The following is a 13,872-nucleotide window of genomic DNA, read 5'->3' as shown; positions in this document are numbered from 1 at the left end:
TTAGAGTTGACCTAGCCAACGTCAACAGAACAAAAGAAGCCAAAGTTCTCAAATGCTGCCTAAATAAAATATTAAATAAAAAAATATCAGACCAAACAATAAATAAATAGAATTAATAATATGTGTAGACATTTAAAAGGACCTAAAGAGTCTTCAGTCCAGTTTGTGGCAGCTCTGACCTTGATGGTCGTCACAAATAAAACTCCTTCTCTCAGACTCGAATCAGGATCATTGACAGTAAATACAAGGATCGTAAGTCCGGATCCTCTCATAAGTTTCTTCTTAAAAAGGACCAGTGTGTGGGATTTAGTGGCATCTAACGCCACAGGTTGGTTTGTTCTGGGAAGAGGACTCACTCTGTAGATAAAAACAGCCTCATTCTAAGGTAACAAAAACATAAAGATTCCTATATTCAGGTGATTACACACTAATGAAAACATACCTGTTAATATTATATTCCATTTCTGCCAACAGATGCTCCTGAATGTGACACACTGGACCTTTAACACCAGCTTCCATTATCTTACAGCTTCCTAGTACAACACGCAGTCTCACGCACAACAAAGATTCATATGTTTTTTTTTTTTTAATGTGATGTTATTTTTCCAGGTTCGTTTCAGTTAATTTTGCTATGAAAAATAATTTTTGCAGACACTTGAAACTCGGCTGATAACAGTGATCCCGTCTGCTTCGTCAGTTGCTTTAACATTGTGTGAGAATACATATAAACAACACAGAGTTTTTATACACGTATACAGCAATAACAGGCCAATGTTAGCACCTGACATTATTCTTGTACATTTTATCTTTTAAGTGGAAATATCTGATTTAAATGTCTGTTTCATTCTGGGCAAATGTTTTATAATGTCGGGCAGACGATGGACACCTGTGAGTCTGCATAAGGAAAGGAAAGCCCAGTTTGAGATGTCCTAAAATGGCCACCGTACAGGGAATAAACCCTTTATTTATTTAGGTATTAAGACCGTTCCTGGGGAGACACCCACAGGACAAACTGGACTTTTTTTTTTTGCCACACTGGCGGTCTAAATCTAGATCTAACAATAGAAGAGTCTGAATCTGATTTAAAAAACAAAACAAATCTGGTTTAATGAGCATTTCTGCTGCAAGCACCGCTACAGTCAATCACTTGCCTGAAACTGATCACACTAGAACACGTTTTCTAGTGATACAACTGAAGATGAAGACAGTCAAAAAGGCAAATCCAGAACGGAAACATAAACAGACCCGGCTTCACAAAGCAGCAGCAGGACTGTGCGACGGGGCTTCAGCAACCGTTACGCTCTCAGACAACCTCCTGGTCCTCCCAAACAGGATCCCCCGAGCTGCTGACAGAACCAGTTCGGTCTCGGCGAGGTGGAACCTGTGGCCTCTCAGACGCAGGACGAGGGCGGCGTTCACTCTGGTATGGACGGCGGCCAGTCCACATCCACAGACTGAGAGAGGGAACACAGACAGGCAGGCAAAAGGCTGTTGGACACTTTTGTATGCAGTTGTAAATTCATCTGTTCAAGAGCAGCAGAAGTAAAGATTTATTCAGATGTTCTTTCTAGTGTTTGTCATCTATAGCTGTGGTTCCCCACTAGGGGGCGCCAGAGCTTCAGGCCGTCTTGATTTTAGGCCTATATCTCAATTTTTGCTTCACTTCTGCGAAGAAACGTAAATTGTCTCATAGAACAATAGTCAAGCGTCAGGGAGAAGAAAACACTGAATTTGTCAAAAAAGAAGCATATTAAGTCTGTAGGATTGTTAAAAAATACAAAATACAGACAGAATTATATTAAAAGTTCTCTAAACAGGAAATAATCGCTCAATTCCTCCAATCACTTGTTTTGTGTTTTTAATGTTTACTAATGATAGAAAAGGGTGTCCTTTAGGAAATAATACGATTTAAATGTCTAACAGATGATCGGAATTTTATTTACTGATCTCACCTCCACATCCAGCTCCAGGATGTCCGTGTCCGTCTTCAGCAGCTTGCACAGGTTCGGTACGGTGCGACCAAAGTCTCCGTGCACAAACTCTTTGATGTAACTGTTGGCTGACGTTCAGGAGCACTTTGTGATCAAATGTTCAGTAAATCAGCTGCTGACAGGTTTCAGAAAGCCAAACTTAAAACCTTTAAACGCTGCTTAAATTCTGAATCTACAGCTTTTATAACTCTTAAAAGTGCTCTATGAATAAAGACTGTCAGTATCAGCGTATATGTCATCTGATATGCAGCAATATGAAATAATAATAAAATAGAAGTTTTGCAGAATTAGTATTAATGATTTTATAATAATTATATTTCCAAGCTGCAGGAACAACAGATGTGATGTGAGGATACGTCCCGGCCTGCGTCTTCAGCCCCAGGTAGAAGTGATGAGAGTCCAGGAAGCGGGTGTTCATACTGTGGATGACCCTCTGACGAACGGCCAGCGCCCGCCGGTGCAGCACCCTCAGAGGGGTCTTCTGGTCCAGAGTCAGATCCTGATGGGATTAAAACAACAGGCAGAGTTTACTTTAAGTTCTAATCTTTCACTACATGTAAATTCCTGATGTGTCGCAGTGACCTTGATGTCATCGATGAAGGTGATGTCGTCCCTCTGAATAGGTTTCTGGGTCCAGATGAGCGCCGTGTACGACTTGGTTTTCTCCTCCTCTCCCTCCTTCATCCGACTCATGGCGTCTCTGCGGTTTCACACAAACAGCAGCACAGTGCGTTTGTTTCCTCAACTGTCTTTTAATATGTATTACAGTTTATAGTTTAGTGTTATTTTACAGATTCATACGGTCTCACCTGGTGACGATCTGCAGGTCTCTCACTCTGATTTTGTCTGAAGACTTGTTAATGGTCTGAAAACGAAGAAAAAAAAACAAGGTTAGCTGCCGTGAAGAACATGTTAGGACAGACACATGTAGCGCGTGTGTAGCTTTAAACTACAACGGAGTATTAGGGCCATACTAAGTGGGGAAATTAAGAGAATAAAGCCGCAATATTACGACTTTATTCTCGTAATATTATGAGAATAAAGTCGTAATTTTACGAGAATAAAGTTGTAATATTATGAGAACTCTTACAAGAAAGAGCAGTCCTTAATCTTTTGGCACATCAGCATCAAATAATTCTCAGTATCAGGATTTTGAAACAATTGTGCAAACGACTGTGTCTATTTCGAAGAAAGAACCACACAGACTTGGAAGAAATTCCTTCTTTTGTACATTATTACGACTTTATTCTCGTAACATTACGACTTTTTTCTTGTAGTTTCCAAAATTGTATTTATTTATTTTCCCTCTTAGTATGGCCCTAATACTCCGTCGTTGTATTAAACAGAGAGAAAGATTAAGAGCTAAAATCAGCTTTACAAAATGTTTAATAGTCAGTCAGTCAAACACTAAAGCTCAGAGTTAAAGGTCCAGTGTGTAGGATGATCCTCTTAAATGTTACACACTGGACCTTTAAATGTCTCAAAAACAACCATGGAAATTGCAGTTGATGGTTCCTAGAGGATGATTGTAATATTTTTAATATGAATAAGTTTCCTATGATGCCACCATAAGGTCTAAACTTTCTCTGCTGCAGTTCAGTAAAGATCCCCTCCAGACATGTATGAAGACAAATAAATCTGCTCGGAACAAAAAAAAAAAAGTATAATTTCCATATTCAAATCCTTAAAAAAAGTAATCTACTCCTTCTGCCTAATTAAAATGTTCATTATCTGTGAATATGCAAATGTTCATTTCTAAGGTTTTCCTGCAGGACACAAGATGTCTCCTCCTTCACTGTAAAGTCCATTCTCAGTGTCTGTGCACTGGTGGATCACACTAAGTTGCATGCTGCTGAGATATTTTGCCCAGCATCAGCATTTTAAATTTAGCACATATATTAACTGAATTTACAGGGAAAAAAGCCAAATTTAGGTGCATCTCTACTACTGTTATGCAAACAGGAGTTGAAGTTGGAGTTCATCGTGAAGACGAAGGAGCATAGAGGTGAACCGAACCCACATGAGGCTCTACCAGGTGAGTTAGCCTGCACCCCAGTGGACGCTTCATGTACGTCATGATGAATACATTTATAGTTTCCACTCTTTTGTAAGTGTAAAAACCTTTTCCACTTCATGTTTTTCATGTGCAAATTGAAAATACACATAGACACAGCTACAGGTTCACTGAGTGAAGTGTTTTTTTGTGCATTCTGTGAGGTGAATGATTGGGGTTTGACCTCCTGCAGCTGCTTCATCTCCACTTTGCTCAGTCTGGATCTGTGAGGATTCAGCAGCTCCATCGCAAACGGACGACCTGCCAACCAAACCGGAACAGAAATGAATTCCTCACACATCAGGAGACAAAATCCTCTGCACGTGCAAAAAAAAAAAAAAGAAAATGTGCATCTCTCACCATTTCCAAGAGTCCGGACATCCACGTCCTCCCGGCCAGACGAGGAGAAATTAAAACCTGTAACAGAACAAGAAGGGATCATTTTATTGTTCGGTTCATCGCTGCTCTGAGACAGCTAGCCATGAAAGAGAGGACTCACTGTTGGCTCTGAAGGAAGACAGGAGCGGCGCTGCGATCAGCTCCTCCACCGAGGACTCCATCCTCCTCTCTCCATCGATCACCCAGGGAGTCTGAGGAAGGCTGCGACAGAACTTGTTGTACCTCCCTGGACAACAACAGGAAGAACATCAGGAGGAGAAACTGACCCAACTTTTGATTGTAAAAAGAGTTTTAGTGTCCTACGATACCTGCCACAAAGACGGACCCGTGGAGACACTGGATGTCCCGAGGCATGCAGCTGCTGCTCGGCTGCGCTGGCGGACAAGGGTAGTGTCTGAAATAAAACCAACAATAACAATAACCATCTCAAACAGCCGTTGTTTCTAGAAAGAAGAGAAGAACTGAGATATAAAAGCGATGCTTACTTTAGAAATTTGGCGTCGGATATCTTTTCCAGAGCTTTGACCACCGCCATCCTTGTGAACACCGACTGCAGAGAAACAAAGACACATTTATAGCTGTAATGCTCCCTCACACATTTTAATTGTCTATTGTTGTTTCTACTCAGTCACAGAGAGGTGTAAGAAAACCTAACACTCTGCTGCTTCCTCACCTGTTTGTTCTTGGTGGGTTTGAAGCAGTCGGGACACGTCGTCGCTCTGTGGGAAGGACAGAAAAGCATCATTTAACCATACGTACATTCAGCTTTAAAAAGGTCAGAGGTCAGCTCAGAGGCAACCCTTTAACCAACTGATCTGTACGTCAAACTCCACGGCAAACAGAAGAACAGGGTTAGGACTCACAGGAAGTGGCAGTCGGCGTCTGTCTCTGGGTGAGTGAACTCCACACCGACCTCGAACAAACTCTGAAAAACACGAAAAGGAAAGTCAGCACAGTGTGCGCACAGAGGAATTCAACTATTAAAGCTTCTTTCTTTGCCCTTGAGCGAGGCACTGACACCCCAACTCGCCCTCTCTGACAAAAAGCCTACCCTTGTAACCACGGCAACGCCCCCCAGCGCCCTGGCGACCAGGCCCTGCATGATCCACTTGAAGGCCTCCTTCACCTGGATGACGTCGTCCTTGTCGAGTGCGACGCTCTTCTCTCTGAGAGAGCAAACGGGAGTTACGGCAAGCTTCCACGTGACGGCAGACTGAACAAACAGTGACGAGTCAACACAGTTTCTTTACCTCAGTTCCTTCTTCACATGGAGCCAACAGGAGTGCTGCAGGGTTACATCAAAATACACATCAACAGACACAATAAAGTCCTACTAATGGGACAGAAAGAGGAACTCACTCAATACTGAGGCACGCAGTACAGAGTAAGAGAGAGGAAGCAGCACTGTCTAGAACTGGTTGACAATGTATATGTTAAATTTAACATGTTAAAAGAATATTTAACTTAAAGATATTGTAATAAAGTTATTTGTTTAAGACAGTAGTCTTATCGGTGTACAACCCACATAGGACAAACAAAACACTGGGCTCTGGGAACTCGTGATTTTACCGACCAAACCATTAATCACTTAATTGGAGGGACGATCGACGACAGCTAAACTAATCAGCCTTAACTATTACACAACATCACACACACACACACACACACACACACACACACAGAGAGAGAGAGAGACAGAGAGAGACTGACCTCTCGGACACACAGCTGAGCGGGCAGAGAGACAGACAGCACCAGGGTGTCGAACTCGTACTTTTCTGCCTTCACTGCCTCGGCTATCTGTGAACAAAGAACACCAAGATCATCTCAACCATGGACACAGTCTGACACTGCAGAGACAGTTCTGTGTGTGTGAAAGCAGTGGATATCTTACAGCACACACACACACACACACACACACACACACACACACACACACACACACACACCTTTACGGCCTGCGTGGGGCCACAGAGTTCCTGCAGGACCCCCAAACACACCACACACACACACGACTCCTCGTCCTTCTGTTTGACCACGGCAGCAGCGTCTTCCTCTGACGGAGCGCCAGTCGCACTGAGCTCCAGCTTCGCCCTTTTACTCGGTGGGTCTTCGGGCGGTTCTGACACTGCTGCATCATGGGATTTGTTGTTTCTATCTGTGGACTCGGCCCCTGCTGAATCTGGGGATTTGCTGTTCTCTGCACTGCTGATGAAATCTTGTAGTTCCTTGAGCGTATCCTGCGTGAGAGGAAAAGTAACTGGCATCGCGACGGGAAGAACAGCCACTTTAAAAGAAGGTGCCGACGTGTCCTCCAGGACGAGTCTTACCTGTTGGGGTTGTCGGTAGGCGGCCTGGACGCTCACGCAGCAGAACCTGAGGACGCAGCGAGCGCAGCAGCCGGCCGACAGCAGCTTCTGGACGATGGGTTTATCCTTCTCCTTCAGCGGCAGCATGACTCCAGACTGCAGGATGCTGGGACATTCATAGGGATTACTTCAGTAGCCAACTAGTGGCTGTTCAACTTTCTTCATAAATCACTTTTTTCAAGTAAACAAAAAGCAAACAGGGAAGGTTTTGCTGGTTCGATGGTTCCTAATGTGAAACAGGTCATATTATCTTTTAACATTTTACAGGTTAAACAACCAAACACTGATTACACAACAGTGTGACTGAATGTAAATCCAAGGTGGTGGTGATATTTATCATCGTGCATTTACTAGTAAACTATATCTGTGTGAATGTCTGTGTAGGAGTTAATTTAATGTCACTTTAATTGACTTTTTTTTTTTATTAAAGATGTTAAGTAACATGACTGCCAGTAATAATGAGTAAACTGTTCTCTGGAGGACAAACTGTGGCTCTTAGTGCATATCTTTGTTGTAACACACGTATGTTTCACTCTATAATCAGTATTTACATCACTTATATATTTTATTTCTTATCTTAACATTTGTGTTTTTGTTATTTTAATTTATTTTACTACCCTGACTGTTTTATATTTATATATATTTATATATTGTGCTGAAAGCGTTTACTGTCGTGCACTTTGCATTTAAAAGTGAAAACTGTATAAAACCAGAAACCAGGAGGCTGAAAACAACCGCAGAAGACTGTCTGTCTGCCTGTCTGTCTGTCTGCCTGCCTGTCTGTCTGCCGAGCTAACGTGGCGAACACCGGGCTGTTTCAGAGGACGTGAACACAGAAAGCACACCGAGCTGCTGCTGATCAGCGGGAACAAACCTACCGGACACAGAGGTGGTTCATTCACGGAGTTTTCTCCGGTAAACAAACCGGACAGGCTTCAGTCGGTCGTCCACATGTTCGTCACAATGACGCTTCTTCTTCTTCTTCTTCTTCTTTCTTCTTCCCGTGGTGTTTGAGCCGCAACAGACACAGCTAATCAACCCAGAGCAGCTTGTCTTCATCGAATGGGAGGAATTCGCCTTTAAAAGCAACAAAACAGAGACGACAGCGAATCGATATTTAATGACCGAGAAATTAATCTGGAATCTGGGCAAAAAAAAAGAGCTGATTTAAATTTCTGTCACATCGGTAATCGACCCGCAGCGTCTGGATGCGTTATGCGCAAGCGCAGGAGCGTGTGACAGCCGGGTCCTTCTTCTCCGCGCAGCCGCCGGTTGATCTCGAAGCTTCTGACCGGTACCGGGTGGAGACACCGTAATCTTAGTCCATCCGCAGCCGAATCAAGGTGTTCCAGCCCCGGGACGCATCGGTCCCGCTCTGAAGACTTCCCTTCACATTTCCCACCGATTATTAACGTCGCGATGCCCGAAGCGAAGGCGGCACCGAGAGCCTCAGCGGGCAGACACAATGGAGGGGCGTATGTGGACCGGGACAAACCGGCCCAGATCCGGTACAGTAACATCTCCGCTGCCAAAGGTAGTTAAAATATTTACCAACTGTTTGAAACATTAATATCTAACCGCCCCCCCCCCCTTTACTATCACTGAGCGGGGCGGGGTTCGTCATCTTTTGTCTGGTCCGAAATCTAATTCAATAAACTTCATATTTAACAGTTTTACTCCGTTTTAAGAAAAGTGCACGGTGGTAGAAACCCTAAGAGGGCTTTAATAACTCCCCAATAACCCCCTTTAATATTCGGCTCACATGAGTGCATCAGATACCACTCAACTCCACTAAAAATTCCACCTTAAATTAGGGGCTGCTTCCGTTAATGCGTCTCCCGGTGCAGCTTAAAGCAGCATGCGACAACCATTTGCTTAACTGTTAAACAGCCAGAGTTTGGTGCGTCTGCAGGATGCTCATGACTCAACAGAACCGCAGCATGAGCTCGCCCACTGGCCCAAAGTGCTGCATGCTGTAATACAAAGGACTGAGTACCAAACTAGATTTTAACAGCTCCTTTTTTTTTTTTTTTTTTTTTTGTGGATTATTTATGTGCTTTGTTCATTTTATTTTCCTGAAACATAAAAATGCAACATTTGCTGTAACGATTGGATCAATACCAACCTTTTAAAATAAAAAAAATGTGTTATTTATTGTCAGATTTATTATTTATCGCCACTAAATGTTGATTGTGTGACAGCTGTCGCAGATGCCGTCAGAACGAGCCTGGGCCCCAAAGGCATGGACAAGATGGTCAGTGAACACTTTTTGTCTATTAATGCTCATTTAATCGAGCTCTTAACGTCGTACGCATGTTTCTAAAGCGAGTTCCTGTTTGTTTTTCCTTCAGATCCAGGATGAGAAAGGTGACGTGACCATTACCAACGACGGCGCCACCATCCTGAAGCAGATGCAGGTTCTCCACCCTGCAGCCAAAATGGTACGTTCCACTTCGTGGTTCCGCTGCATCAGAAACATTAACGCAGCACATTTCTTCACAGTTTCATCCATTTCACCTCGATTGAAGTGTTTGTGTTTGTGTGTGTGTTTCAGCTGGTGGAACTATCCAAAGCCCAGGACATCGAGGCCGGTGACGGCACCACGTCTGTGGTTGTGATTGCCGGCGCTCTGCTGGAAGCCTGCTACAGGCTGCTGCAGAAAGGTAACGGTTGCAGGGGAACAGGAAACAGACACAAAATGAAAGGTTATGTGATCGTCGTTCACTTTTAGATGTCGAACTGGAGCGCCAACATCTCAGACCAAACAGTGGACGCTATGGCTGACCAGACTCCATCGACATAACCAGACGTTTTACCTGGGAGATGATCGTAAAACGCACTTCAAAAGCGGGACGGAGGCTAAATAATACTCGCGTTGTCAGTCTTCACTGTTCCAACAATCACCACCTTTTTGGTTTGGTCGAAGTACATTTTTAATTCATCAAGTTAGATGAGAAGAACGGGCTGTTAATGGATGTTATGTAATGTTAGTTAATCCTAATACGTCCACTAAAAGTAGCAGTGACACGCTCAGATTGTGTCTGTCAACATTAAGTAAACAATCCCTACAGAGATGGACACATTTATTTATTTATTTATTTGTTTATTTGTTTGTTCAGAAACAGCTGTAATATGGCTATCAGTAACTTTACCTTGTATATGTCCTAAAACTCAACAAAACCATCACCGACTGCAGTTTGGTTCAAAATAAATCCTTAATTCACTAACATAGAACGAAGAACTCTTCAGTTGTACGTCCGAGGGACTCGCACGCACACGTGACCGGACCAGATTTATGTAAATACTTATCTACTGAAGGTTTGACAGATTAAAGCAGATTGGTGGTGAATGAATTCTGTTTTTGGGACCATTAACACATTGAAAGGTGGAAATGTTGCCATATTGAAAATAAGGCTGTCAGGAGCAGATTTTTTTCAAATTCAGACTGTGACTCTTTCTATGTTTACTTTGTGGTAATTTATCACCATTTCTGGAAAAATATAAAACCTTTTCAGTGGGAAAGTTGAGGGAAACCTCAAAGGAGAGTTGTATGATGATGAATCGACTAATTAAATACAAACTCGTTGTCCCATCGATCAGGCATCCACCCCACCATCATCTCGGAGTCCTTCCAGAAGGCCGTGGAGAAGGGTGTGGAGGTGCTGACGGGCATGAGCCGGCCGGTGCAGCTGAGCGACCGCGAGACGCTGCTCAACAGCGCCACCACGTCTCTGTGCTCCAAGGTGGTGTCGCAGTACTCCAGCCTGCTGGCGCCCATGAGCGTGGACGCCGTCATGCGAGTCATCGACCCGGCCACCGCCACAGGCGTCGACCTGCACGACATCAAAATCATCAAGAAGCTCGGGTGAGTGCGAGTGCTCGAATCCAGCTGGTGCATTTCATTGACTTTCGAATGGATTTTAGATCCGTTCCTGCCTGCTTTTCAACTTCTGACCAGGTTTTCCCTCTCTGCGTCTCTTTTAGAGGGACCATTGATGACTGTGAGCTGGTGGAGGGCCTGGTGCTGACCCAGAGGGTCGCCAACAGCAGCGTGACCCGTGTGGAGAAGGCCAAGATTGGCCTCATCCAGTTCTGCCTGTCTCCTCCCAAAACTGACGTAAGTCACCGGACAAATATCAGCTCAGAGGAACGATTGTTGTATTTTGTGTTGGACTTTATATTGAAGGAAAAATATGTCTGAGATGTAATAAAATGTTTAATTTTATCTCAACTATTAAAAGCTTTTATTGGTGCATTTAACACCCTTTGCTGTTGTGGATTTATTAATGGAAAGCAAAACAAAACCCTTTCCCTGTCACTGTCCTTTCTCTCCTGACCTGTGTCTGTTGTTGGCGTGCAGATGGACAACCAGATCGTGGTGTCAGACTATGCTCAGATGGACCGCGTTCTGCGAGAGGAGCGCGCTTACATCCTCAACATGGTGAAACAGATAAAGAAGGCCGGCTGCAACGTGCTGCTCATCCAGAAGTCCATCCTCAGGTACACGAACACAGCTAACACAAGATAACAGACACTAACAGACTCTAGCAACTCTTAACAACCAACTGTTCCTGTTACAGAGACGCTCTGAGCGACCTCGCCCTGCACTTCCTCAACAAAATGAAGATCATGGTGGTAAAGGAGATCGAGAGAGAGGACATTGAGTTCATCTGCAAGGTGAGCGTCATCAAAATGTTGCACTAAACCTTCAGTACCTGAGAACCGGAGTATGTGTTTGGCTTGATAACAGCTTCTAAGTTATCCCATGAGGAAATAAAACTTAAGGAGCTGCATAGTTGATTCTTAACTATGAATGTAATTTACAAACAGTGCCTAAATCCTGCATATAAAAAGAATGTGAAAGAGTGTATGTGTAGATGTGTTTGAGTGATGGTATCCCCCTCCCCTCCAGACTATTGGAACAAAGCCCATCGCCCACATCGACCACTTCACTGCAGAGATGCTCGGCACAGCGGAGCTGGCGGAGGAGGTCAACCTGGATGGCTCTGGCAAGCTGGTTAAGGTACGAGTCTTGAACCAGAATAGAAAAAAACGTCTCCGGTGTGACGGGTTGAATGTCACTGTGGGCGTTACGCTTCCAGTAAACATTTTGTCGCTCTGCACAGATCACCGGCTGCAGCAGCCCCGGGAAGACGGTGTGCATCGTGGTTCGGGGCTCCAACAAGCTGGTGATTGAGGAGGCGGAGCGCTCCATCCACGATGCGCTGTGTGTCATCCGCTGCCTGGTCAAGAAGAGGTCGGTCATTCCCGCAGGGTTTATTTCACAAACATGTTCAGGAGTGCCAGTACAGGCACAGGTAACCTCCGACAAAGGCGCTCTTGCAGTGGTTCATCCTGCAGGGGCGTAACAAACGGAGGAACAGTACTATGGAAAGCTCACTGTTTATCACTCCTGGTTGTCTGAGCAACTTGGCTAGGGAGCATTCACACACAGATTGATTATCCCAGGAATACTGGGAAATTAATTTGACTATTTTTCAGAAGGTTGAAACATGTACAAGAACTCCACAACTAATCTGGGACACATTGTACTCACTAATTTCATTGTTAAGATATGGTAACACTGTGAATCTGAAAGTGTTGACTGGTTGAAAACGAGCAGTGAAAGAGTCAGACGGGTTGTAAACTCCCATTGCCTTAATAAACAAAATAAACTCAAAGAAAGGAAATGTTGTTGCACCTATTTTCCTCATAAAGCAGGAAAACAACTGTTTATCATTTAATGTTGCGATGTTCGCCATGATCCCAGGTTTTAGAAATTAGCTGACTTTACTTTGGGTACACAATGTGACTTGACATTATTATTATTATTATTATTATTATTATTATTATGTCATTTTTTTCTTATCACTTCTCTCCATCTTCTTTCTCCTCTTCGCCCCTCAGGGCTCTGATCGCCGGTGGCGGCGCTCCAGAGATCGAGCTGGCTGTGCGTCTGGCAGAGTACTCGCGCACTCTGGGCGGCATGGAGGCTTACTGCGTGCGGGCGTACAGCGACGCCCTGGAGGTGATCCCCTCGACGCTGGCAGAGAACGCCGGCCTGAACCCCATCTCCACTGTGACGGAGCTCCGCAACAAACACGCTCAGGGAGACAAGATGGCCGGCATAAACGTCCGCAAGGTCTGTCCTCCTCCTCCTGCTCCTCCTCCTCCTCCTGCTGCACTGTGTGACATTAAATAGTAATATATCGATGTCCCACCACACACTTTACCATCTTCTCATCTTGTCATTTATGTTTTCCTTTGCTGTATCCTGCTATTGAGACTGATGGTTGACTGGTGTACTGTGTCTGTGTGTGACAGGGAGGAATCTCCAACATCCTGGAGGAGCTGGTGGTGCAGCCGTTACTGGTTTCCATCAGCGCGCTGACCCTGGCCACAGAGACGGTCCGCAGCATCCTGAAGATCGACGATGTGGTGAGACTAAACATCCCAAACTGTGGTTTTAAATATGTATAGCTGTCTGTGTTTGTGTATTTCTTCGTGTCATTGCTGAATCTGAATGTACTCCATGTTGTTCTTGTTGCAGGTGAACACCCGATAAGAGATTTGAGTCAGTCCAGTGAGTTCTGTCCACTAAGCCTGCTCGTACTGCGAGGGATCAGAGGACTCTGTCGACGTCTGTCTGTGCAGATTCCCGCTGTAGTTGTTACGTTGCATAATTTAATAAACAAAAGGCTTGTTATTTTTTTTTGTTGACACTCCAGCTGTTGCCTGTGTGATTCTTTTGCTCCCTGTTTGATGCTCTTACTGCTGTTTCAGAAGATTATGTAAAAACAAATGAACACACATAGTATGGAAGAGGCTGATGGCATTACAGATCATTGTAATCATTGCATATAGCATATAGCAAACCGTTACATTCAAGAGTAAAATTAAGAAAATCTAAATTATTCTATTTTTTAAAAAACTGTTTAACCAGGAAAGCTTTATTTATATTAAAATATATTCTACAATACAGGGAAACAACATGACTGATGAATTCAGATTTTGAGGCAGAGTTTAACAAATTTGTTCACAAAATGTTATTCTTAAAAGCAGT

General features: G+C 43.9%; 3 protein-coding genes across 4 annotated transcripts in view; 2 read left to right on the top strand and 1 right to left on the bottom strand.

Moving 5' to 3' along the window:
- Positions 1–930: 930 nt before the first annotated feature.
- On the bottom strand, positions 931–7,904 carry pus10 (pseudouridine synthase 10). Of its 2 annotated transcripts, XM_051384852.1 has the most exons (18): positions 7,688–7,904; positions 6,771–6,915; positions 6,390–6,680; positions 6,154–6,240; positions 5,694–5,728; positions 5,495–5,609; positions 5,307–5,368; positions 5,117–5,162; positions 4,929–4,993; positions 4,752–4,837; positions 4,544–4,669; positions 4,405–4,461; positions 4,229–4,305; positions 2,801–2,856; positions 2,574–2,691; positions 2,348–2,490; positions 1,953–2,052; positions 931–1,454 (listed from the first exon to the last, which is right to left on the bottom strand). In XM_051384852.1, the coding sequence occupies exons 1-18, from the start codon at positions 7,705–7,707 to the stop codon at positions 1,416–1,418; spliced, it is 1,668 nt and encodes a 555-aa protein (XP_051240812.1). In that variant the 5' UTR covers positions 7,708–7,904; the 3' UTR covers positions 931–1,415. The 2 variants fall into 2 exon arrangements, with proteins under 2 accessions (XP_051240812.1, XP_051240811.1); XM_051384851.1 differs by having other exon boundaries at positions 4,229–4,461.
- LOC127354729 (stress-induced-phosphoprotein 1) overlaps positions 5,385–13,872 on the top strand; it is a 164,719-nt gene continuing 156,231 nt past the window's right edge. The window contains exon 1 of the mRNA XM_051384859.1: positions 5,385–5,389. The gene's annotated coding sequence lies outside the window, so the exon portion shown is untranslated. The remainder of the gene's footprint in view (positions 5,390–13,872) is intronic.
- cct4 (chaperonin containing TCP1, subunit 4 (delta)) lies at positions 8,061–13,536 on the top strand. Its single transcript, XM_051384867.1, has 13 exons — positions 8,061–8,343; positions 9,011–9,063; positions 9,161–9,250; positions 9,364–9,472; positions 10,410–10,674; positions 10,794–10,926; positions 11,170–11,309; positions 11,390–11,486; positions 11,722–11,832; positions 11,936–12,066; positions 12,717–12,951; positions 13,134–13,247; positions 13,360–13,536. Exons 1-13 carry the CDS (start codon positions 8,229–8,231, stop codon positions 13,372–13,374), a joined length of 1,608 nt encoding a protein of 535 aa, XP_051240827.1. The 5' UTR covers positions 8,061–8,228; the 3' UTR covers positions 13,375–13,536.

Source organism: Dicentrarchus labrax, unplaced genomic scaffold (assembly GCF_905237075.1).
Source record: "Dicentrarchus labrax unplaced genomic scaffold, dlabrax2021, whole genome shotgun sequence".
Taxonomy (NCBI): domain Eukaryota; kingdom Metazoa; phylum Chordata; class Actinopteri; family Moronidae; genus Dicentrarchus; species Dicentrarchus labrax.
The sequence above is the reverse complement of the archived record's forward strand: the minus strand, read 5'-3'. Positions and strand labels throughout refer to the sequence as shown.

Coding starts and splice junctions, on each gene's coding strand:
- cct4 (XM_051384867.1), top strand. CDS start 8,229: ATGCCCGAAGCGAAGGCGGCACCGAGAGCCTCAGCGGGCAGACACAAT. Junction 11,310..11,389: donor ATCCAGAAGTCCATCCTCAG/GTACACGAACAC, acceptor TTCCTGTTACAG/AGACGCTCTGAGCGACCTCG. Junction 12,952..13,133: donor CCGGCATAAACGTCCGCAAG/GTCTGTCCTCCT, acceptor TGTGTGTGACAG/GGAGGAATCTCCAACATCCT.
- pus10 (XM_051384851.1), bottom strand. CDS start 7,707: ATGAACCACCTCTGTGTCCG. Junction 4,462..4,543: donor GTCTTCCTTCAGAGCCAACA/GTGAGTCCTCTC, acceptor GTTCTGTTACAG/GTTTTAATTTCTCCTCGTCT. Junction 2,053..2,347: donor CTGAAGACGCAGGCCGGGAC/GTATCCTCACAT, acceptor GTCAGCCAACAG/TTACATCAAAGAGTTTGTGC.